General features: G+C 36.4%; 3 protein-coding genes across 5 annotated transcripts; 1 reads left to right on the plus strand and 2 right to left on the minus strand.

Annotated features, from left to right (window-relative positions):
• Positions 1 to 1,894: 1,894 nt before the first annotated feature.
• LOC105040291 (group 2 truncated hemoglobin 3-2) lies at positions 1,895 to 5,862 on the minus strand. 2 transcript variants are annotated; one of them, XM_010916758.4, is made up of 5 exons: positions 5,602 to 5,862; positions 5,385 to 5,515; positions 3,760 to 3,904; positions 3,570 to 3,662; positions 1,895 to 2,200 (listed from the first exon to the last, which is right to left on the minus strand). In XM_010916758.4, exons 1-5 carry the CDS (start codon positions 5,739 to 5,741, stop codon positions 2,149 to 2,151), a joined length of 561 nt encoding a protein of 186 aa, XP_010915060.1. In that variant the 5' UTR covers positions 5,742 to 5,862; the 3' UTR covers positions 1,895 to 2,148. The 2 variants fall into 2 exon arrangements, with proteins under 2 accessions (XP_010915060.1, XP_010915062.1); XM_010916760.4 differs by having other exon boundaries at positions 1,895 to 2,207; positions 5,602 to 5,860.
• Positions 5,863 to 9,461: 3,599 nt separating this feature from the next.
• On the plus strand, positions 9,462 to 14,612 carry LOC105040290 (FRIGIDA-like protein 4b). Its single transcript, XM_073254873.1, is given in 5 exon segments — positions 9,462 to 10,442; positions 12,545 to 12,720; positions 13,930 to 14,128; positions 14,131 to 14,346; positions 14,349 to 14,612. Coding segments are annotated over 5 exon segments (1,524 nt in total). The 5' UTR covers positions 9,462 to 9,592; the 3' UTR covers positions 14,432 to 14,612.
• A 1,534-nt stretch (positions 14,613 to 16,146) lies between these two features.
• LOC105040289 (V-type proton ATPase subunit F) lies at positions 16,147 to 23,411 on the minus strand. 2 transcript variants are annotated; one of them, XM_010916754.4, is made up of 5 exons: positions 23,258 to 23,411; positions 22,871 to 22,953; positions 18,781 to 18,862; positions 18,126 to 18,208; positions 16,147 to 16,495 (listed from the first exon to the last, which is right to left on the minus strand). In XM_010916754.4, the coding sequence occupies exons 2-5, from the start codon at positions 22,931 to 22,933 to the stop codon at positions 16,331 to 16,333; spliced, it is 393 nt and encodes a 130-aa protein (XP_010915056.1). In that variant the 5' UTR covers positions 22,934 to 22,953; positions 23,258 to 23,411; the 3' UTR covers positions 16,147 to 16,330. The 2 variants fall into 2 exon arrangements, with proteins under 2 accessions (XP_010915056.1, XP_019704536.1); XM_019848977.3 differs by lacking the exon at positions 23,258 to 23,411 and adding an exon at positions 23,079 to 23,214.
• Positions 23,412 to 26,371: the final 2,960 nt, after the last annotated feature.

Below are 26,371 nucleotides of genomic sequence, written 5' to 3' on the forward strand. Positions count from 1 at the left end.
CGCAGAGTCCACGCCGCCTTTTTCTTAACAAGATCAATTATAAGGCACTCAACAAATGTGGTCACATCTAATGACCTGGCATGTCTCTGTATTCATTTATTGGGGACAGACTTTTCAAGAATAGGTTTTATTTTACTACTAAATGTGAGAGAGTGATATGCACGCCTTGAGTTTATCCGAATCCTATACTCACATTTTATAGTGATTCAATCCAATAGACTTCTAGCCCACCGTATGTATAACCACTAAAACTGAAACTTTCCTTGTACATCAAATGGCTTCGCTTCAAAACTTCTGTGTGTCAATGCCTAGCAAAGACGGCGCCTATATTCCTAGGCGTATATCTATGCCTCGTGGCAGCCGAAACCTTTTCTTTTCTCCATGGCAGATGATCTCAACAAACCATAGCAAATAAGCACACGATGTGAGTGGGTGAGAAAGAGAATCACCCCTCATCGATCCATAAAAGATTGCCAAGAGCAGCTGGGAAATGCTTCCACATCTACCACTAAAAAAATATATATTCTGATGATCATCAGTGCTTATGGATCATTCAAAATGACTGCAGGCTGCAGCTTAGTTCAACACCCTAAAATGATACATCCTGACTTGCTCTGCATTCTACTGGTAGGTCCCAACGACTCCCGGTATGCATGCTAACATACGTCACGTTGCCTGCCCAACTACAATACCATGGACGTGGGGTTTACAACTGGTGCACCATCAACCGGAAACCTACTGTAGAGTTTTCGATGGCTGTCTTTGATTCCCATCAGATTGTGATGCTCAAATCCATCCCTTTGTTCTCCTTATTCCACTTGAAGACAGTCCTTGTCAAGTTAAACATCATGTCAATCTTCCAAATGCTAATGGACTTCCACTGTAGGTTGAGCTAGTTTGCCCAAATTTAAGGTACTCACATAGCTTGTTTCTCGGGAGGGCTAACTCCATTTTGTAGCCCATCAAGCCAAAAAAGAAAACAATTTCTGGTCTCCTGTATGTCTCCCTCCGAGGCTTAGTGTGTTCTAAAACAGAGAAAATTCTTTATGCACTACGGGCAGCATAAAAAATTCAACATGAAGTACACTATCTTATCCGATTAATCTAAATAGTCACCGCTTTTCAATGCGCATTTAGTGACTGCAGTTTTACTTTTTCATTTAAAATTTTAAATAATGAAAATATCTATTTTTTTATAAAAAATTATGATATCTTATGTTCATATTTTAACATCTACATCCAAAAAGTCATAATTTTTATCCATAGGATGTCATAATATAATACAAGATATTATAATATAAATAAGATGTCATAATTTTTTTTAAAAAATAGAAATATTTTTGTTATTTAAAATTTTAAAATGAAAAAAATAAAACTGCAGGTATTAAATACGCATTGAAAAGTGATTAGACAAAAATACCCCTTCCATATTATGATATCCTAAGCCATGTTATGATATCTGAGACCATGTTATGACATCCTATATTCAAAAATTCATAATTTGACGCAGGATATCATAATATGTACAGAATATTATAATTTTCTGCACCATATTATTACATTCTGCCTACAGAAAGTCATAATATATCACAAGATGTCATAATTTTTTTCAAAGGATGGAAGTATTTTTGTCATACAAAATTTTTAAACGAAAAAAATAGAACTATAAATATTTAATACACTTTGAAAAATGATGATTCTGTGGACTAATCACATAAAGTGACATGTTCTATGCCGGATTTTATACACCGCCTGTGGTGCACAAAGAATGTCTCTCCAAAACAAAAACAAGTGGGCTGCCAATTGCATGTGCTCGGCTCCGAGTAGCATACGTATCGGTATCAATATTTTGTCAGCTATGATTGTCAATAGACCGTAGGTCTTGGAATGGGTATACATAACACTCTTCTGATATTCCATTAAATGATCTCTTAAAGTATAGTTTTGAGCTGTAGGTGGTGATGGCATGCTCTAGAATACATTTCTGCTGATTGTATCACGGCGCAGCCCAGTGTTAATCATTCACCTTTCATTTTCTGAAGTGGTGGCTGCAGCGTACAAGTACCAAATAATACAAATTATCGCTACCATGCATACTTACCAACAAGGGTCCGCCTTCTAACTCGTGGGGTTTCATGTACACACGGATTAGGATGCCCGGCAAGCAACACTTGTCAACCCCTTAATGACCATCCTTATTCTGCAGCCTAATTACATTCCAATTTTATAAGAACAATGTTTGATCCAAATGGGTTACTAAGAAACAAGAATAAGCTGCAAGAAATCCCATGGAAATTAAGCCTTTTTTGGTTGCAAGAAGACTGAAAGAAAATGATAAGGGGTAAAAAAACAAGGTTTTTCCTTTGACGAGAAAATGTTCTTCAAAAAACTTGTCATAAGCTTGCCAAATTTGTTAATTTTCTAATGAAATAAACAATTTTAAAAAAATGGATTTTTCAGAAAAAAGGGGGTTTTTCAAGCAACTTTTTGGGCCCATGACCTAGTAGCCTCAACCAAAAAAGATGCATGTAACAAAGAAGCATGTAACTACCTCGGGAGTGAAAGAAAGTTGGTTTAGCAAGCGTTTTTTAGACCTAAATTTGAAGGTGTTGACATAAGGTTCCATATTTATTTGTAGGCCTAGAATTTGCCCTCTAATCCAAGTTTAGCAAAACAACCCCATGAGCAAACTCTATATTTCTTGGTCTTAGGATGTAAACACAAAGACCTAAAACCCTTACTAAGGAATGGAGGAGAGAGATATAGGGGGTGTTTGGTTCGTAACCGAAATCGAAATGAGAATGAGAATCGAAATGGTTGGGAATCGGAATGGCCAAATCCTCCGAAGTGTTTGGTTCGTGATCGAAATTGGAATCCAAATCAGAATTGTAATAAAAATTTGAATCCATAAAGGAGAATAAGGATTGAGTTCTATACAAATTGAGCCATTCCCATTTCATCCTAAAATCAAAATCAGAATGAGACTCTTTCCAACCTAACGGTTGGAATGGGAGTCACTCATTCCGATTCCAGACTTTCATTCCCTCCAATCAAATACCTCCATAAATTAAAATAAATTCTCCCATATATCTCAGAGGCTGAGAGAGGTGGGCTGCTACCAGACGAGTGCAGCCCCCTCTATATCACCGATTGGGACCAAACCAATATTGGGTTTTAGCCAACCTAGGTAGCTTTGTGGTGTAGTTGCCAACTAAAAAGGTAGAACTTTCTAAACCAAAGAGGTAGCTTAGAGTCTAGACAGCATGGTGGTCACATTTGTGTCATTCCAAGATTTGGTACACGAATCACCGCATACTATTGCATGAAAACAAAATATAAGCTCTCAGACAAAAACATAACTAATGAGAAGTAGCAACCAAGCAGGAGGCACAAAATCAAATATATAGTAAATGTTTATTTTGCCCAAAGATGTGTATCCATAATTTCAGTGAGACTGAATTGTTGATGGTTGAAATACACATATATAGGACATCATCACATTAAGTCTACAAACAAGATTTTTGTTTTATTTATCGATTTATTTGTTAAAAAAAAAAAGAAACTCTTACACGGCAGCTGGTTCACTTGTGGCATGTTTGCAGAGGACTCCTTGCCCTTGCCTTGTAATCTCATTCCCAGCAACAAGGAAGTACGCTGTGTGCCTGGGAGAAAAAAGGCGCAAAACATGACCAAACGGTCATATGCTGATCCAGCAAATTAATCATTTCAGAAAAGAAATCCAAGTGGACAGGTAAGTGCCTGAAAAAATTCATCATTTTGATTTTGGAATCTGGGTCAATAGTTGACGTGGTGTCTAATGCTTGCTGCATGTGCTGTAGCCACCTCTCTGCAGCCTGATGGGTGACTGGAAATGGCCGATGTCTTCCAATCAGTGCAGGATGGCCTGAAACAGGAGCAACAATATGTAAGATTTTGGTTAGCAGGGAATTCTTGCAACACCAACAAATTATTGGCGTGCAGGGTTGGTACTGGAAACCTGGGTTCGTTCCCGTCCTCACCTGTTTATTTGCAGTGCTTCTTCCCATCCTTGTTCAGGTAAAAAAAAAAACAAGAGGAAGAAGAAAATTCTCATTTTTCTCTTCCTTCACCTTCTTCACCATATCGATCTTGTATTTCTCCTCCTTCAATGTGGCACTTCTATAATCAACTAGATACGTTCTCTTTTTTTTTTTTTTTCCTTTCAGATGATAAAGATCCCTATCTTACTTTCTTCACGCTAGATTGATATTTCACTATGTTACCCAACATAAAAATAATCAAAATTATAATAAAAGCTATCAAGGAAACATAGATCCCTATAATAGGTAGAAGGTGGAGGGAGCTTTGCAGATAATTGTTGTCATCCTACAGAAGGAACAATATTGAAGACAAAATGGGTGTGGGCACAAAAACATAAACCTCTAAATATAGGGAATGGGCAGGCACAATGGAATTTTCTTTGCGTTAAAGGTTCCAATCAGCACGACGAAAAAAATTAAAAATTAAGCAGAATAGAGATTTCTGTAGTGGGAATCGACATAAGATTCCAAACGCTACTAAACAAGAGTATGATATTGCGAACTCCCTAACACAGAATGGTTTGTTCTCAGTGGATTCATGTTACAGCTTTCCGAACAATGGAGGATTGGTTTGCCCTTACCACAAAATCATCTGGAAAGCCAATATCCCCAAAAAGATAAGGGTGTTCATTTGGCTCGCTTTGAGAAACAGGCTGCATACAGGGGAAGTCTTAGCGAAGAAAGGGTGGCAAGTGAGTTCAGGCTGCTGTTTGTGGGGAACCAGATTAGAAACAATGTTATATTTGTTTACGAGATGTTCGTTCACTAAAAATCTTTAAAGAACTATCAAAATCCAATTAAATCTGAGAGGATGGCCGAATGGCTTCAATGACTCATGGCAAGGCAGGACAAGGAAGAATGGTGGGCTGTTGGAGATCAACTTATCGCCACTCTATGTTGGGAAGTATGGAAAGAGAGAAATTCCCGGCTTTTTCTTAGAAATAAGTGTCCCATATTCGTTGTGCTGCAGAAAATTCTTCAGAGACGTTGGGAAGCCTTATCATCCAAGAAGAAAGAATAATAACTATATCGCTCACAACCTGGCCCCGATACGGAAAAATTCGTGTAGCGGTAGGCTGCCAAACAAATCAGTGAGAACAGATGTAGGGAGGAAAAAAAAAATTAAAATTAAAAAGCGAGAAATCTAAAGGGTGGAGGAACGAAAAGATCTCGACTTGTCGAGTCCAAGAACCAGTCAACCAACATAAAAGGACTGCAGTGATGTAATGGGACGAGCCTCTAAAGAAATACTAATAACCTCCAATCTACCGTAACTCGTATCAAAATAAAGGAGACAGACTTTACCTTTCCTCTGGGAGTAGAGAGGAGGACCCCCCATCCTCTGCACCAAGAACTCGTACAGGTTCCGAATCGCGTCCTCCTTCTTCGAGTCTGCGAAGATCGAGCGGAACCACTCCTCCTCGTCATCGAAAACCCTAGGTCCAATCCAAGATCAAGTCCAAGAACGAACCCAAGAGAGAGAAAGGAAGCAAAAGGGGGCAGAAAGGATCGGAAATAGGACCTGGTGTAGAAATTGGTGCAGAGATCGACGAAGGGCTGGATACCGCCGAGGGTTTCGAAGAGGTTGGTCTCGTCGATGGCGAAGGCGTCGCTGGCGGCCACTCCGCTCCACTCCGACGCTTTCCGCTGGAGGGACTCCATTGGAAGGAGACGACTAGACGAGGCAGGCGCTTCCGCTGCGATAGCCAATCCTATTTCGAGCCGGCTGGGGCGAGCACGCTCCCCGTATTTATAGGACCACGGGCTCGCGTCGTTTTTACGCGCGCGCGTGGTATCCAGGCTCTCCTGTGGGCTAAGGGGTTTAGACTTATTTCCCGTTTCATTTCATCGGACGGTCATGATGAAGCAGTCGGCGAATCTTTTTGATGGGATGCCTGGCATCGAACGGATGCCACGTGTCAACATTCTTCCATGGACATGACGCCATAAAGTGTCTGAGACGGACCTTGCCTTCGTCCTGTATGCCCTGAAAAAATTTTTAATATATATATACTAATTAAATTAAAATTAGAACGATCAAATTTAAATTCAGATCTGATTAGATCAAAATTTTATAATAAAAATTATATATCAATAATTTAAATTATTAAATATGATCTACTAACTCAAAATAATTTATATATAAAAAAATTATATAATTTGAAAATCTTTGATCTATGCTTCAAATAGTTAAAAAGTGAACAATCTAAATAAAATTGAATTAGGTATATTTTTTTTGATTACTTGATGTACAAACTAAAAATCTTTAAATCATATGATTTTTGGTATACAAACAAATTTAAGTTAGTTGATTAATCGAACGATTTAGATCATCGATGTAGAATTTCATTATCCAATTTTAATCTGATCGAATCTAAATCTAAATCCGATCGATCTTATCCAAATCTATCCACACATACATATATATATATATATATATATATATATATATATATATATATATATATATATATATATATATATATATATAATATTTTGCCTACCATCTGAATTAATATGACACGATAACTGCATAAAATGTTCACTTACCTCAATAGCTAATTCTTGGAATGCAATATGGCTTTTCCACTATGATAGGAGCTTTGGATACTTTTCACAGCTTTTTATACATTCTCAATTCTTTCGGGACCATTTGGTTGATGAAAAGTGAAGGGAGGAAGAGGCAATTTTTGAAAAATAAAGAGAGAATCTCTTGTTCAGTTGGAGTTTTAAAAAGAGAGAGTAGAAAAGTTCTTTCCTAGGAAGTCATTTTTTGTAAAAAATTATTTTTTATATTTCATGAAAAATAAAAATTTATGAAAGAGGTAGGTTTCGATATTTTTTATAGGATGAAAAGTGATGATACTTTTTTTTTCAAAATATCCTTTTAAGATCTATGATTAAGATTTTGTAAAATATCAATGGATGATTGCAATGAAATACTGAATAGTAATATAATATTGTATTAATATTATTCTAATATTTATATAAATATAATATTAATACTAATATTAACATTATAATATTTATTATATTTCAAAATTATCTTAATATTTACACTAATATAATATTTTTATTAATATTAGTATAATATTTATATTAATATAATATTATATTGAATATTATACTTATATTTTTATTAATATATTTATTATATTAATATAATATTAATATATAAGTATTATATTAATATAATAAATTATTATAGTTTAATATTATATTATAATATATTAATATTATATTTTAATATAAATATAATATTAATTTTATATAAAATTTTGGAGCAAAGAGGTATGGTCTTATATCTACTAAGGATATAATAAGTATTTTATATAATTTTTTTAAAAAATAAGTACTCAACTAAATATAAGCTATACCGTAATTAATCATTTTTCATGATCAATCAAATATACTGAAATATTATTTTTAAAAAATAATTTTTTAAAAAATAATTTTCTATCTGGAAACCACTAACCAAACGAATCATCGGTGTTCTTTGAGGTGTAGAGCCATGAGCAGTAACTCTAGTGCAAAGAGGATTAATTAAATTAGACATCTCACTTCTATTCTATTTAAAATTTTGGATAATAAAATAACATAATAAATACATCTCAATTATTAAATAGTGAATAACAATAATTTGGATACGATCAACTTGGGACTTGTCCAGGTAGGCATACCTTCTACTAGGAGCTACAGAACATGAATTCGATTTTTGAATGTTAAATCTTTAGAAACTTGGATTTGACTAACTATGATACAGGTGGATCATTTGCATGCTAAATCAAGCAAGGATGAGTCTAATTCTTGGGCAACGCATCTCAAAAAATTCCAACCTAGGTAATTATATCGTGGGTTCCTTTTACAAACATGAGTTCTGGTATTAGAATTAATTATGCAAGAGACTAAAACTTCCATCTTGCTTGCTCCCGAGGCATATCTTAATGAAATTATGCATCATTCAATGTCTTTTATTGTTTATCGTCAGGCCTACTAGGATCTGTGGGATATTAGATATTGACTTTGGAAGGATAGTTTTTTTTTTTTTTTTAATAAAAATAAAATTTTTAAAAAATCAAAGATATTATTTTGATTTGCTTACTATATATCTAATATATATATTATAAAATAAAAATTGAAAAAAAAAATTTAGTATTTGAGATTATCCATGTAAATAATTTTTTTTATACCATGCATCCTCCTACCTAATAATCTTTCAAACATTAAATTCAAATTTTGAATTAATAAAAAATTATATTAAATTATATTTATATAAATTATATTATATTATTAATATATATATTTTTATATTTTTATAATTAAAATTTATTTATATAAATAGTTGAAAATATAAAATGATATTAAAAATTTGAATGAATATTATTTTATTATTTATATATAATTTTTTTATATAATTAAATTTAAAATCCGAGCATAATGCATGAACTCAAATTAGTGAGAAAATAGCTGATCACGTACCATTTGCAGCTTTACATTGCGACTGCTTATCTGGTGTCAATTTGTATAAGCACGTTAATGATGACATCAAATAATTTTATGAGTAGTAATAATCATTAACTAATTCCTATGCACCTCAGAGACATCTTATAACCAGTTCCTATGTACTGCAAAGTCACCTCATAACACAACATCACGGAGAAGCAAAATCTAAGTGTGACACGTATGTTGAAGGAGTTATCTCTCATATATCATTTAAAAAATAGTATGGCTCATTTAATGGTACATGGAGATTTGTTATATTTTCATGCAGAAGATATTATTTTGTAAACAATCCCATATGAAGAATTTAGTGGATATAGAAAATATTCTCTTCAAATCAATCATTTTTCTCTACTGGCGTCCATGCATCTCTGTCAATCCTGCAAGAGTATGGAAGATAAATGACATAATAAAATATCATGCAAAATCTAGTAATATATCTAGAGAAATAAATTTTAAGATTCAGCATAGGGTTATATACTTATATACAGATTGTTTCGAACACAATATTTAGTTTTTTGGAGAGCAATGGTAGGTCAATGACTGATATATAAACTCTATGCCCAAGTTCAAGACTTGTGACTTGTGAGGATCTTGGAATAAATTTTTATCACCAACCATTCACTCACAATTCTTCCTATGTTTTTTCTCTTTGGAAACTATCGAAAATATTTTTTAGAATAATCATATGACGTTGCCCATATCTCTCTCATAATTCTAATAACCGTCCATATCTCCAGATCTTATCAAGCATTCCCAACTCTTGATCACAAAAATATGCAATAGATGAAATAATAAATTAATAATCCACCGCCACGCAACGGAAAACATCCAAAAGAAACGGTTTCCCATGGGTTCTTCAGCACCGCGATTCCCGTTTCCAATATCGGCACTCCCTGAGTTTCCGGTCCCTTCAGACTCATCCCGCCGCGGGCTCCGTTCCAAAATTACTAGCCCTCGTCTCTCCCATTCCTCGCTCGTTCCCGACTCCCTCGCGTTGGCCGCCGGATTCCATGGCGACCGACGTTGCCCCTGCCGATGGAATCCAGAAGGTCTGCGACTATCTCGAGGCCCAGAAAACCCTAATCTCCAACTGCACCCTCCTCTGGAAGAACCTCTCCGACCACTTCTCCTCCCTCCGCCAAACCCTCGCCGACCGCTCGCAGGCCATCGACTCCCAGATCCAAGCCCTCGACGCCGACACCGAGCAAACCCTAGAATCCCTCGATCTCCGCGAGGCATCCATTCCCGACCGTGAGTCCACCGCCGCCGCCCTCATCCAGGAGCGCCAGGACGCAGTCCTCGCCGAGATCGAGATCCCCGACGCCAAGCCCCCAGACGACCTCCCGGGGCTCCTCCGCTGGTACTGCCGCCGGATGGACTCTGCCGGCCTCTGGCGGTTCGTCGTATCCCGCCGCAGGGACCTCGCCATACTCCGGAAGGTGATCGACCAGGCCGTCGCCGAATCGGTGGACCCTGCCCGTCTTGTGGTCGACGCCGTGGCGGACTTCTTGGACCACCAGACAAGCGGCGGCGCCGACCGGTGCTGGGCCCTGGGGATGCTGCTCCGGGCACTCTTTGACTCCGAGGGGAGGAAGGCGCCGAAGGTGTCGAAGAGCATGAGGGAGAAAGCGGCGGCAGTGGCTGAGGCGTGGAAAGAGAAGCTTGGCGGAAACAAAGGAGGAGGAGGGGAAGGAGGGATGGGCGGTTCGGAGGCCCAGTTATTTCTGCAAATGGTGGTGGCTTTCGGTTTGAGCTCAAAATTCGAGGAAGAGTTGTTGAAGAAATTGGTTCTGGAGCATGCCTCGAGGAAAGAGATCGGGAAGCTTGCTCCTGGATTAGGACTTGGGGAGAAAATGGCAGGTATAAAAATTTTCTGATGTTACAGTACTGGTTTTAGCTTCTAGCAGCCTTGTGTTATTGAGTACTGACTTCATTTCTAGTTGTCATGTATGTATGCTGGAAATGATCGTTATCATTTTTTTTTTTTTTTTATAAACCAAAACATAATCTTACTGTCTTAAACTTAACGCTGACGGTAGTGTTTTTTTTATGAGCCCAAATGCATTTCTTCGTTTTGACACTTTGCAAATAAATAATAGAGATGATTTTGTCTGTCATTTTTTTCATGTTTGAAAGCTTCATATCCTTTTTTTTAATACTGGTAAAATTATCATTTACAAGCCCAAGGATCTGACACCCATGTCTTGTGGATGCATGTAAATTCTTCATTTTTTTCTCAGTGAATCAAGCTACCAGATATCACTCACAAATATGTGGGTTAGGGCATGTTAATTGTGCATTCTTCTAAACAAGAGCATCTAGTCTAAGTGGATAGTTGACAACAACAGTTTTAGTTCTTCTGATTTGCGTGTCCCAAAAAATATTTACTGTTTTCTTGGTGAATAATATGCACAATCTTCATTAAAGTCATGTGGGTTTGATGAAGCATGATTAACACCATTTTCAGCTCATTGGACAAGACTGCATCTATCAATTCTGCTAGAGGAGTCCTGTTGACAAATTTAGTTTCTTCCTTCACTGCTCCAATGATCTAAGTGAAAGTTAGGAGCCTTTCTTGTGGTGGACAAAATCTTCATTGTTATCTAGATATATCTGATTCATATCGATCTTTTTTTCCCCCATTTGTCACAAATGTGCTGTGTTTTGGCCTCATGGGTACATGTAAATGATAATTTCGTAGTCATGCTAAAAGGATATGAGTAATTGGCATACATATTGGTTAAACACCGCTGATAGCGCCCTAGTTCAGACCTTTATGCTTAGCTTCTATGGACTCTTTGCTATATAATGATGCATGCTGATGTGGCTGATCTCATTTGTTATACACAGTTTAGCCATCAAGCTTTCTCTGAAGAGAACATAAGCTTCAAAGTTCAAACAACCATTTTCGATTATGATTTTATAAACTCTTCCTTCTGAAACCATATTCTTGAAGACATTCTGACACTTCCAATCTCTCGTCTCATGGAAATGTAGAATAGTTTGAGCTGTGAGATGAACTTCTTTTGCTGTAGCCGTAGGATTTCTGTTGCCCTCAGCTTTTAGGCTTTAACAATAAACTTTAATTATCTTGAAGCAGCTATCTTCTCATGATATTTGAAGTTTATCGCTGTGTGTCTTTTTTGAGAATGAGTACATGCTGCTGAAGCCCTTGTCATGGCTGTCTTTATCTATGAGTCCTGTGCTGTTCCTCATCCTTCGAGTCTGAGCTCTTGATGGAGCTGTTGTCACCTGAGAGAACTCCCTGTGGAGCTTGGTACCTATGCAAGAAGCTTGCTTCCCACTTCTTCAATGATGAGAGGTATTCCTATCTTTTCCATGTAACATCAAACTCCCCGAATCCAACTTGGCTGTTCCTTCAATTTTCAATTTTAAAAAGTCAAGCACATGTTCCTGGGTTTTGTAATCGTGAAAGCAATGAGCATTAAGGGGATATTTGAGCATGTAGAGAGCCCAGTCCTAGAGAAACTATGGAAGTGATCCTTTAATTGTTCTTCCTTTCTGCCATTGGAGTCCTTTTCATCTAGTGTAGCTTGAAAATCACCAGATTAAGTTGCCATGGCAATAAATCTAGTAGTTTTATACCTGCTAGGATTTGTTTATTGTTTCATTATAAACCTTAATAATTTAGAAAAAGAACAACCTGGTTCAACAATAACTTCTATTGAAGGCAGAAAAATAAGGAAGAAATTTCTGCACATCAAGATTGCTACAGCATAGATATTAGAGCAATGGTGAATTGCAGTAGTGGTTGACTTGCTTCTTCTTCTTTTTTTTTTTTTGTGTGTGTGTGTGTGTGTGTGTTTGATAGTTAATAAAGGTTGTGTGGTTTTTCCAGAAGTTATATCATCATGTATCAAGAAAATTGATTAAAACTTTGCATTTTATCTTGCATTTATTGCTTGAAAAGATTAATATCAACTTTGCATGCTCTCTTGCAGATATTATTGGTGAGTTGGTAAAGAATGGAAAGGAGCTTGAGGCTGTATATTTTGCTCATGAAGCTGGTTTGACTGAACGATTTTCACCTCTTCCTATTTTGAAGTCTTATCTCCAATCCTCAAGGGAAAAAGCTAATGCCATATTGAAAGATGGGAATCATTCCACTGCTTCTACGGTATGTTTTCTTTCAAGTTTCTAGTTCTGAACTTCTCTTGTTGCATTGCATCATGAAATATCTTGTCTTGTTCATGCATTCTCACATTTATAATTTTATTAATTCACTGCGTTCATATGGTTCACAATTTCTGTGATTTATGATTAATATATTTTGCTATTGATGCTGTACTAATTAGCTTTTACTTTGTTGTTCATGGGTGGAGTGTTGAGTCATTATTAAGTAGTCACTGTGATATTACTAACTGTATAACTTGTAGAAGTAATAGCCCAAGCTGCAATTCAAAATTTAGTCAATGTTGCATGTAAATTACTAATTTTGAATAGACATGACATCAACATGAAATTTCATATGAATGATATAAAGGATTACCGATTACAAATGGATAAGGCTTCATAACCGGAGGGAATGGAGTGCATTTAATGTACTTTGAGTTTCACGATGATTTGTCTTTTATCACAAAAGAAAAACTTTCCATATTTTGTGTATTTAAGAATTGATAGAAAAAGTGGAGTGAATAAGCTTATTCCACCCCTAACCATGTATAGGCTTGTCCCTTGAGTGAGCAGGATATCTGACTCGTGGTATAGGGAGGAAATTGAGCTATCCTACTGGCCAAAAAGACTCTAGCTTGATAAGGGAATGAACAAGGGGTTATCCTCAACTTGTTCCCCATCTAAATGAAGCCTAAATGTTGTATGTAACAGATACAAGGAAAAATCATCATTGTTACTTTTATTCAAGTTCAACACTTCTATCATTACCACAATTTATAATACATACGTATTGTACGGCAATGCCACACTAATATTATGACAGCATACAGATAACCAATTGTTTGAGATATCTTCCACACCAAACCTGACACTCTAACCCTACTAGCTCTCTATAGTTAGGATCTTTCTTTCCAAATATTGGATTTGGTGAGTTCCATTTATCCGTATTGATGAGCTCCTGCTTTGATGTCTTATTGTTTTTATATGCTCTGTTTATGCTGCCATGTCTGAGTATGTTATTGCATTGAAGTACGAGGTAAGGGAAAATGCAAGCAAATGGGATGAGCTGACAAGCGTTCAAGTAAACTTGCGAATCTATTATATTTCATCTCCAGGGTATTTGTGGCAGGAAGATGAAGCTTGCGTTAATGTACATTAGCATCTATTTTTCACCCAAGATCATGGGTTTGCCATGACTTTGTTTCTTTTCCAGGAACAGGCTACCGGAGCAGAGATGAGTGACCTCAGGTCCATAATCAGATGTGTTGAAACTTGCCGTCTTGAATCAGAATTCAGTATTGATGGGCTTAAGAAGCGAGTTGCACAAATGGAGAAAGCGAAGGCTGAAAAGAAGAAGGCTGCAACAGCCAACAAATCTGGGAGCAAGAGAAAACGGTCAACCGGCGGCACCGCCTCTCTTTCCGTCCTGCCAAGGCAACTAGGACCTTCAATGCTCCTTCCCATCGGTCACCCACCGTACCTCAGCTCCCAGTGGGTCGCCAGCCATACAGTTGCTCGAGTCGGGGTGGCTTTGATGGCCCACTGTCTGCATCGTATGGTTTAGCTTATAGCCAGACTCCCATTATGTCTCAACCGTATTATGGGCCTGATGAAATGAGTGGAAGACGAAGTGTGTGCCTTATGGAACTTCGATCAATTATGGTGGATATGATTATGCTGCTCCTTCACAATCATCATATCCGCACCGAGTCTAGGTACAGAATGTTGTGCTTCATTCTGTTGTTAGACATCAAATGCCAACTTTAGATGTTGATACAGAATGTGTGCTTCATTCTGTTGTTAGACATCAAATGTCTACTTTAGATGTTGAAGAAACTCTCTTTTTCCCGTACCGTCATTCTTCTTCTTCTTCTTGGTAATGTGGCTGTTATTTTATTGTGTTTGTTTCCTGATGTTACTGCTGGTCTGATCCTCCACCTCAAGCCAACAACCGACGTCCCTAGTTTGATGGGGGTGGGAGAAGTCATTGGCTTCATCTTCTTATTCGAGGAACCATCTCCCGCGCCTCTTTTTCTGAAAGGCTGTCTTCATTGATTTTAGCATGGGCCTCATCACTGCAAACTGAAGACAAAAAATTAGCAGGAAACTCAAATAAAATCTTATGATCTACAAAATAAAGGACTCGATCATATCTCTAGGAAGTGTTGGATTAAGGTCGATGTCATAGAGTGTTTGTTTGTTTATTAATTTGTTCAGCTTTGGCACCTCGATATTAAGCAGTTTATGGTTGCTGAGGATCACTTAGATCCAACTAAAGCTCAAGGGTAGATCCAATGAAACAAAAAAGAACTAACCTTTTCAATCATGAAGGGAGAAAGGAAGGTTGGTGATGAATTTGTATCCATATCAAAGTTTAAAATACCATAATCTTTATCAAGGGGTCTGAAGAAAGAAGTTCTTGACTAAATGAGCCAATCACACAAAATGAAGATAATGATCATCCAAAATTTCAGAATGATGTGGGTCGGAAGAATTTCAAAGAAGTCAAGAATATTAGAGGTAAAGGATAGAAAAGTAACCAAAGATCGGCTCAAAATTCCTGGGCTTCCGAGGAGACTTCCGGAGCCGAAAAGCAAAAGGAATGAAGTATGGAGATCAAAGCCTTCGAAGGTCGGCTTAGGTAATAGACGACTCCTCACTTTCGGGATCGAAGAAATCTCTACATCTCCACACAGACTCTCCAATCTATGCAGTTCAAGATTTCGGTGCTTGGATGAGAAAGTCGGATCAGAAAGGAGGCAATCGAGAATCCTAGCCGGCCCGATGATTTCATTTCGTTCTTTTTGTCGAAAGATATTTTGAAGTAAAAAAGAGACCGAAAGGAACGAAGAAGGAAAATGATTGAAATGATGAAAATTAGAATAGGAGACAGAAACTAATCGAGAAAAAAATTTAAAAAAAAAAATAGCTCTCCAAAGAATGAAAAAAAAAAAATCCACCGAAGGCAAAGAAAGAGATGGAACGCATGGTAACAAGAAAAAGCCCCCGCGGTGAACTGAAAGCTGGAGCACTAAAAATAACTGGCAGCCGGAAGAATGAGAAGTCCCTTCCACGGGCGTGCATCAATGGTTGAGCTCGGTGCCTGATAAGCCGACGGCAACTCCACCAGAGCATTCAGCCTCGCATTGGGTAGATCGAGATTGACTGGTACCGTGAGTGACCATGACGGGGTATAGCGTTGGACTCGGGATTCGTCGTTACCAGCAATCAAATTAGGTAAAGCAAGAAGCATGGTTATCTAGCCACTGCTGAAATACCTTTTTTGAGGTCTTTTAATACTAGTATTTTTAATAATATTATTAATAGTATAGAAGAAATCCGACAGGCTTCTTAAGTTTTATCAAAGACTCTCCGGTAATGCAATCTCAGATGATGGATTAGAGAATAATATATTAAAAGATATCAAGCATCCAACTGAAACCTTGAGCACTGCTTATTCCAACGGGTTTTTGAGCATCTATGACAAGATTTTATTTAAACGCTGCTACAATCATCTCCATGGCAGGACATACGCTTTTCTTCATTTAAGAAAGGGGGATACATAAGCTTTTTAAATAAAAAAATGCCCATCACAGTAATGCAAAATAGACATTTCAGCGCCTTCCTGATGCCACTGATTCCGATGAGAACAAGTACCGCACACGGGAAAGAACAGAATCATGTGTTGGATCATACGGGTGATCTTTTGAGGGAATCTCTAAAATTGCAGGAACGGGTTTGTTGTAGCTATCCACCAGAAATCTTATCATATTTGCAACCTGAACCAAAGAGGAAAAAAAAAAACACTTGTCAGTGGTGCCCAGATGTTTTGTTTTAGCACCGAAACGCCAGACACTTCTGGAAAAGGATAACGAGTTCTCGCTGTTTTATGGTCTGAACAGTTGCCCAACAAGTTAAGATAATATAATGGAAAAATAATGTCCACAAAAGCTAGGGATAAGACCTAAACAAAGTTCAGGTCCATGAAAATCCGAGCCTATGCAATAAAATAAGTCACAACATTTGGAACCCACTGAGTGCTTCAATTGAGCTTCAGTTTCAGCCAAATCCAATGGTTGAGTAAAGAGGAAGTGCATATGTTTGATTTGCAGTGGCAGAGAGCCAAGATTTTGCTTAAGAGGGGCACCACTTACATCAAACATTTAGCTTATTAAGGTACTAAAATGTTCAGGCCATTTTAGTAGAAACCAAATAAATGCACCATTATAATTCATAAACTCAGTTCATTTTTCACTAAAATAAAAGGCACCAAGAATATAGGATTATTGTCATTATTGGAAGAAAAGTGGCAAACTTGATTTGCAAATAACTAGTCCAGTAATCAATATCAAGAAAAACCTAAATAGATGAGAATGATGACAAACAAAAAAGAAGAAAAAAGGGATAATGTTCAGACCGTTAATAGAATGATGCTATGCAAAGCTGTTAAGAAAAACATAAATGTGTCAGAGTAAATTACTCCAGAAAAAGTTTAAAACAGAAAAGAATCATAACTCCCACTAAAGATGGAGAGATGAGTAGATCTCAGGCATCATTCATTTTTCTTAAAAAAGGGCGCATGCTTGCCACTCGTCTTTGATATTGTTGCCTGTTTGGTTCTTTTCCTATTTTGAACAGTGACAATTAAAGTCCTTCAGTGATCAGCTTTCCATTTTTGTGATTTACAGGGCAATTTAAAAATTTGAGGGATCCATAAGAGTAGAACTGGAAACTCTTTAGACTTGCTCTTCTAAGATTAGCAGAGGCAATATCAGAAATCTTCCATAAAATTCTATCTAATATGACAATTGCAACTTTCCTATCCTGCTTGGATGTCTAGGCCAAAATCCCATGAGATTCGTGGGTTAGGCCAAGACAACCAATTAAGCAAGGCTGGGTTAGGCCTACATTTATAAGAATCCAGAGAACCATTGGAATAGGCCGGCCCGAATCTTTTTTTTTGGGCCTAGACATCCAAACAGGCCCTCAATAAAGCAATTGCCCCCTTGACCCCCCATTATTGATTGGTATATTAAAATTTTTGTGCAGTGTTCAATTTCCTGCTGAGCTAAGGCAAAGTGGCACACGACTAGAACAGAATCATGGGCATCCTAACATGTTATTATTGAGTAGACACAAGCAAAAACTTCACATGCAAGAATTTAAGGCAACTCAGAGTTTGCCAGTCAAAGATGTGTTTAATAATAATATAGTGACATGCAGAAGTCTGATCATTAACTTCCAAACACAATTCTATTTCTGGCTTGTAGTGCATCACATAGAATGATAGATTAAACAAAATGTACTAGGTTAACCAAAAATCATGGCAGGTGAACAAAGTTCAATAGCAACTAGAAGGAAAAGAAAATCATATACCAACTAATAAAGTACTCAAATATGAAAGCTTACATATTGGCTGATCAGCACTATGGCAACGTCTTCTTTGGTGGTAAACTCTTTAAAAGCATCCTCAATTGTTTTCACAGTTGTTTCTGATAAACAAGAAGAAAGTTGCTATTAAGCATTCAAGCAAATGTTATCCTAAGATGGATGTAAGAAAGATTATTTATTCCAGTGTGGGTTTTGAAGTTGTCTCATTAAACCTAAAGAGAGAACATTTAACATCTATGAAAGCCAGATTCATGTGAAAAAGAAACAAGTATAAAAAACATATGGTCCACGATATATCTTACATGATTACAAATCATGCAATAATTAGTGCACCAAAACTTTTTTAAAAAAAAGGACCATCAGATATAGATTGTTAGAAAAAAAGGGAGACAAACTGCATAGAGTAAGCATTAGCTACAGACAAATTTTAACATCAGAGTGAATGCAAAGATGTTAAAGCTGGAAGGGAATTATCATAAGAACAATCAGATGCAGCCCAACCTTACTGGTCAACTTGTGCCCTTATGACTTACATGTACGCATGGCTAGACACTCAAATTGTTGGACATTAAGCAATGTACTGTCTCAAGACTAAGAACTTAAATGGACAGGAAAAGAAAGACCATAACCGAAATCTGGATGAGTACAATAACTAGCAAGCATATTAGCATACTTGAGTCGACGATGAGGTAGTTTGTTTTTCTTCTCAAATCAACATTGCCAACTCCAGCAAGCAAAAAGCCAGTTACAGTGTCCTATAACAACAAGAGATGCCATTGGTCAGATACACATATCTAGCCCACAGTCACAACAGCAGCACACAACCAGAACAAATATTTCAGCATGCTGTAAGAAAATCTTTTGCATGGAGCAGCAGTAGTCCTTTGCACATTATGTCGCACACATTATACAACTTCTGATGCATAGAATAAGACCAGAAATGCCATCTCAGGTGAAATATAACACAGGCACATAGATTCATATCTATAGTGGCTGTGTCCAGGGGACATGGTTAAGGTTAATATCCTTAGCTTTGAAGAGCTAGATCTTAAGATAGAACTGCAGGAAAGGGATGTAATGTAGTCTTACAGAACAGTTAATGTAATTAATTCATCTAAGAATGGAATGGATACAAACTGTTGATTTTGTACACAGCACACAAAAACAATATCATGACATATGTAAGCAGACAATTAACATAATTTCATACAGGAGATGATTTACACGTCTACAGACTTGAGACCACATATCTGTGTTGTTTCTGTAGAGTGAAAATCGCTGGCACAGCAAGTGACCCAAGGATCAAAAACATAAAATTCAATTTATATTTTGATTTCTCTATTTACTAGATGTTGCAACTTTGCATATAGATCAAGAGTTTCATTTAACTTCCTCAGAGAATGTTAGATAAAATCAAATAGATTCCACTATAATTAACATCCACTGGAAACCAATCATGCAGTATCCATATAAATAACATGTCCTAATCCATCTAAAATTAGTTTTATGAATCCTTGATCTTCATTTATCCTATCAGAAGTTAGAAGCTTTGCCAAAATATTTTTCTTATGCTACTGGAAAAATAAAAAAGAACAATTTCTCAACTCCTTGGAACTTCCATCCAAGTTTAAAGAACCTATTCATATTTCAAACTTCTCTATTAACAGAAATTTCCTCCAAATGCACATAGACAAACCATCTCGTTTTGTTTCTATTGTTTAATCCCCTTTCGCTGAATCTTTCAAACTCCATATAATTCCCATTCCAAGTCGGTCCTCCCATGGCCTACATGCATCCCGACACAGCTTTTTAATCTTTCCTTCGAAGTTGTCTGCACAACCTCTTCACTAGTTAACATGCCAATCAAAACAGATTTTTTTGCAGACTTTATTACTGTCTCATATAATTCAGTCGTACGTCTCATAGGCATACGATCATCAAACAGGCTTTTTTTTTCTTTTTAATTATACTCAGTTACATATTTAGACCACTTTTCCAACTGGGCATACATTATATCACACCATATTACTGCATTCAGTTTTGAACTCAATCCAAAATGCATGCTTTGATCTCAAAATACTTAGAAAGCACAAATTCACTTCATTCAAGTGCTAACTCTATCATAGGTTTTCCACTAGTTGTTGATTGCTTTATTTTTTTCCCAACGGCATTGCATTCCACATACTTCATTTTGCCAGTTAAACCAATTTTTTAACCCTATCATTTCAGTGCATTCCTCCATAATTCCAGTTCGATGTTCATTGTACTTTAGTTTCACTAATAACATATTGTTAGAGACGGTTGAATATACCATAGGGTCTTGTATTAAATATCCAATTACCAGTTCATCTATAACAAGTGAAGATACTTCTTGCTAGGAGTAAACCCTCATATTTGAAGAGTAACACCACAAATAACGGTTCCCACATTTTCTTTAAGTTGTCAATTTAAATGTTCAATTCCCAAATTTCTTGATACTTACAAGAGCAACTCTTTTAAGAGTGTAATCGATGCTTTTTCCCAAGATGACAAATATGATGCTAGATCTTTTGCTTTATTCTAACATTGTTTTTTTAAGAAATTATAGGCATCAGAATTTTAGAGGGACACCCAACCCCAAGGCATTAAGTCGGCATGCGTTGCTATTAATAAATTTGAAACCACAGTATGGTTGCGAAAGAAGTGTTTTAAAATGTAGTGCAAGAGGTAGCATATGCGGATACGTTTCATTCGATGCATTACATTGCCCACACATGGTTATGATATATGGTTATAGTGTTCATGGGTTAATCAGGCATTCCAATTGGTACAAAGTGCCCTTGTATTTGGCTCAATTAGTTCTGTACAGCTCCTTATATGGCCACTGAGCATTATTGGGGACAAATATGTGGCACACATATGTGGGCATGTGCAGATGAAGCAGATGGTTAGGTTGGATTCGGGTTTCAGTTATGTTATAACTATTGCTATTAGCATTAAATGCCAAGTACTAAGCACTAATTATTAGTTATTATTGTCGATATTGAAATTATTTATCATCAAAAATATTGATATTATTAATTCGTTGTTCTTAATTTAGTTACTTTTATATAGTTAAAAAATACTAACTGCATATACACCTGTTTACACAGCCCATATATTGTGCATGCTGTATGCAGTCCCTTGACTGCCTCCATACTGCACCTGCTTTCTAAACAATGCTTGCAGATCTGCATACGACCATTATTTTTCTATATTTGCCCAACAAAATTTCACTTTTTACAAAGGTAGTACCTCTCTGCATTCAAGATGCAATTGAATAACTCGATCAGACTTAGATATATGGTCCTCATGATTACTATTTATGCTTTTATCAATATTATATCAGGCCTGTTTAGCTTGCCCTTCTACGCCCTTTAAGTACAGTTCCCTACTAAATTTACTCCCTTGAGCAATGCTCTCAATCATCAATTGCCGGAATTCTCCATTCTATCTTGACCTCTCCATCATTTGTCAAAATTGCATCTTCCTTGCATACAGCTTGCATAATGTGAAACATCCTTAGTTTTTCCTCTCCTGCTCCTTGTTACTCATGGAAGTTTGTAGTACATACTCTCTCTTGATATTCTAAGCCATAATTTAGTCTCACTAGAGCCTCCAAAAAAAATTTAAGATCATCAGAATCCTATTTAATATCAGTTTTTTGCATTTCATAATTTTAACTTTTTCAGCATCATATTTGGTTCAGATTCACCATTCAATTCCCTTCCTTTAACAGGTTATCTTTAAAGGAAGTTTAATATACCTGTTTTTTTATGAAAGAAAAGCTAATTTCATCATTTTTATTTGATGTGTTCCTTCATAAGCTACATCATAAGAATGATCAATGAAATAAACAAAGAAAGTTCACGACCTTTTCAGACATGATTAATTTCCACAATTCAAAAAATTGGCACGATTAAAAGGAAGCCACCCATCAGAGTCCTAAAAGAATGTTTGTCCTCTCTCTCTCTCTCTCTCTTCTTTTTTTCTTACATTAGTTGTTCAAAGTACATATATAATAAGCTATGAAGCATGGACATAGACATTGGATATCAATACAACACAATATGAATATGCTTACACAATAAATCTTAAAAAAGAATCCATAAAGTATATACATACATATATACATGCACACAAATACCTATCACATACTATAACATCTCTTAATATGGTAGCATTAATTCTTATAGCCTCATCATTTAGTCATTATTCCATAAATCATAATTCATACTTCATATTTTAAAATTAATACCACAAACTACAAAGTTGTCCCTCTTCTTATTTTTGGAGGTATCAGAAAAGTATCTAAAATATACCTGGAAGAATCCAGAGAATTTTCTAATTTTTAAAAAGAAAAGATACTTAATACAAGTATTGGACACGTCCATGAAAAGTACCTAAAGAATATCAGATATACAGATACGACATGTGATTTGAGGTATCCATGCTTCTTAGCTAATAAAAGATGAACTATCTCTACAATTAAAGAGATGGCCAAACACATGATAAATAACAGATGAGGGCACATAGAGTCTATTAAGCCTGATTAACATGATCTCACAAAAAGAGTTTCGCAGAGGATTAAAGAATACACGGAGGGGGAAGAAAGAAGATACAACAGAATGCCTAAATTCTTCTTCTGATCGGCGCGACAAAACCCTGTTTCTTTGATCATTAGCTATTTGGAGGCATAAAATAGACCGAGTTCATGCTCTTGGCATCAAGAACCATCGACATACCTCATCAGCAATCATAGCAATAAGGGCCGAGTTATTGGTTCGAATCTGAGCTCGACCAGCCATCGCAATCAATCAAGAAACACCTACCGAGAAGAAAAGAAACTAGCGTTAGAATAAGAATCAGACGCAAGTCCCGATTTCTCTTTTCCAGGCCCTCCTCCAAGAATCGGCCCCCACTTTTGGATGGCCTTAGTTATCGAAACCCTACAGATTTTCCAATTCGAAGACGAGATCGAAACTAGCTTGGCGGCCACCATTCGATGGAGGGCATTCCAAGACTCCCACAGATCTAAGTTTAAAAACCTTGGAACCTTGATCCGGATCTTGGAGTGCCGGAGCCAAAGATCGATCCTCAGAACAAGGAGGGTTTTGGAGACGAAAGAGAACCTGGTGACGAGATCGCGATCGATCGATCGGGCGGCGGCAGAGGATGAGGACCGCCGGAGTGGTGATGTTGGTTGTCCGGCAAGCGACACGGAGAGGAGGTTTTTTTTTTTTTTTGATTATGATAGGGGCTTGTTTGTATATTTATGGGAAAAAGGCGGTAGATATTACTTATTTTATGTATGGCCGGATCGAGTCGGGCCAAGACAGTGTTTAGTACGCCCGAATTCTTAACGGGCCGTGAAATCCGACAATGGATCCCGCGGCGGGCCTACATTTTCGCTCGCTGCAGAGGCCTGCCAAAAACCTGGCCGCATACCTTTACATTGGTCCAGTCTGTAACATTGGGTTCGGTTCTGACCAAAATGCGTGCCGTAATGCGGACCCGGAGACGCGGCGTAGCGAATTGGCCGTTTGGGTGGACGCGATCACCGACGCACAGCATGATGCAGTGAGAGAAGCATTCATCATTTGCATGGTACATCCGACGGCTAACAAAGATGAATTTATTCTATACCTCAACATAGTCTTTTATCCTCTATTTGATACGAAAAATAGATTAAAAAAAAATAGATGAAAAAAAAAAATAGATGAAAAAAAGAATGGATAGATTTTCTATCCATCCTTTCATATGTTTGGTAAAAAATAAGTGGAAATGATTTTCTCTTCTTTTTGAAATAAGAGAAATAAGAGGAAGAATAAGTGACATTTTACAAAACTACCTTTTGATAAAATTATTATTATTATCAATTTATAATACTTATTTATACTAAAAAATAAAAAAATTATAAACTTATAATCTTTATAATCTATAATTATATTAAAAATTATATAAATATTAAATTTAATACATGATTTCATAAATTAATTGTTAATAAATTAATTATATAAATAGCTAACTAATTTATAATTTAATTTAAATAGTTAATTAATATTATATAAATAGTTAATTAAAAATAATAAATATAAATAGAGAAATAAAAGATAATCTAATTATTTAATTATAATTATAGAAATTATATTTTAAAATTAAAATAATAACTAATAAAATTTAATAGTATATAATTAATAGTATATATATAAATATATATAAATAATATTAATGAAAAAATAGTATTATATTTTTATAAAAAAATTAATGAGGGGTAATTTTGTCAATATCAAAAACCATCATTCAATGCTCCATCCATCCTCCCAATTTGGGAGGATGTAAAATGATGGGCCAGGGTGGATGGACAATCTACTTTTTTCATCCATCCTTTCTGTAATTTTTTTAATCAAACGGTGGATGGAAGCCATCCATCCTTCCAATCTCATCCATCCACCTTTTTATGACCCCAACCAAATACAGCATTAGTCAAGAAAAAGCCTGTCTACAAATGAGAGATGCCCCGTAGTTACAAGAATGGTCTCTTATCATCTACTCTAATTCATGAGTCTCACAATTTTATTCTTCAAAAAATATCTCATATAGAATATATGGTCTCTTTTTATATAAATCAGAGTTTCTATTGACCCATAATCAATATGAAACTAAAAATACCCCCCATTTTACATCATAATATATATCACCGTGAAGCCAGATCCAACATACAACGGAGATTCTATTCTCAGATTCTACTCATGATAGTCATTTAGAGCTCCTTTATTTGCCGATGATATGTACCATGGATGAGCTCATGTGCCTCCCGCACAAAATGCATCTTCCACACCTTTCATGTGCCGTTATCTCATGTAGGTTGGTGTATCCATGCCAATTTTGTGCTGCTTAATGGTCAAACTGTTTGCAATTTGGGTACTATTAAGTCTGCTCCCAAAACAGCCCGCTATCTGTGGTTTTGAAGGGACCTCGTCCTAATTCCAAGGTAAAACAATTACTGCCCTCAAATCAATTAGTCCACATGGTGCCCACAAATGATCCTCAGTTGACCCGTGACAAAAGTCATCCCAACAATTCAAAAGGTGTTTCCATGAGTAGTTAAATTTAGTGGGAGTCCGATGGACCACGTTCTCGTCCGAGACTGAACAAATAGAAATTTTGACAAACCTACCTCTCCTTTGATCGCCTCAAATCAGGCGGCCGAGAAGCTAAACAATACCATTGCTGAACTCTATTTAAACAAGAGCCCATCAAAGCTCCCTTCCATCAGTCCTCCAATTTTGTCCTCATAAAACTTTCTTTTCCATCGCTCCATCTCTTCTTGCAGCCTTTTCTCTTGGTTTCCACGCATTAAATCTAGTAGCTTCTCATTAAAACTGTTCTTGTTTTGATCAATTAGGAGATGAGTTCTATGAGAGTTTATGCATTGCTCTTTGTTACCTTTTTCCTGTCGGGGCTTATGCAACTTGCCCATGGCCAAGCCATGGGACCCTCTCCGACGAGCGATGGCAAGGCGATAGACCAAGGGATAGCTTATGTGCTTATGCTTGTGGCTCTACTTGTTACCTACCTTGTTCATTGATGGCTTTTACACTCTGAGCTATAAAGAAGTTTGGTCCCCTGGATGCTTGGAGCAGTCGGAAAATATCACATTTGTGAAATTAATCTCCATGATTAAAGCTGAACAAATTGCTTTTTTCTTCTTTTTTTTTTTTTCATTTTTGTATCATCCCCTATAATTCTTAGGGGGAAATCTCATATATGTTGTTCAAATTTACCCACTTACCATAACATTTTTTCAATAATGATTAAGCAATCATCATCATGGACACATCTGCTTGCTTGCAACTGTGTGAATGCCAATAAGGATTTCTTGGCATATGTGACAATGTTTTAGCGTAAATATGGTTCATGAGTTCCATGTAAGCTACGGCCTTTTTGCTAATTTGTGCCTATCCGCTGCAATGCGAATTCAATCTTAGTTCGAACCAGTTGGCTATATTAAAGATTTAAGATGAAAGAGAAAGTGTAAATCATTTCATCTCCTAGAAGATAAATACAATAGTTAAAGTTTATCATAACTTCACAGACGCTAGCCAAGCAAATGGAACAATTCATTCCTTATCTGTGTTTTGATACAGTGACAATATTACTTCAACTGCAATATTATATGACATAAATGATTGAGTAATATGTCGAAGATTCTCAAACTTTAATTGAAGATCCACCATTTTGTA

This window comes from Elaeis guineensis, chromosome 3 (genome assembly GCF_000442705.2).
Source record: "Elaeis guineensis isolate ETL-2024a chromosome 3, EG11, whole genome shotgun sequence".
In the NCBI taxonomy this organism is placed as follows: domain Eukaryota; kingdom Viridiplantae; phylum Streptophyta; class Magnoliopsida; order Arecales; family Arecaceae; genus Elaeis; species Elaeis guineensis.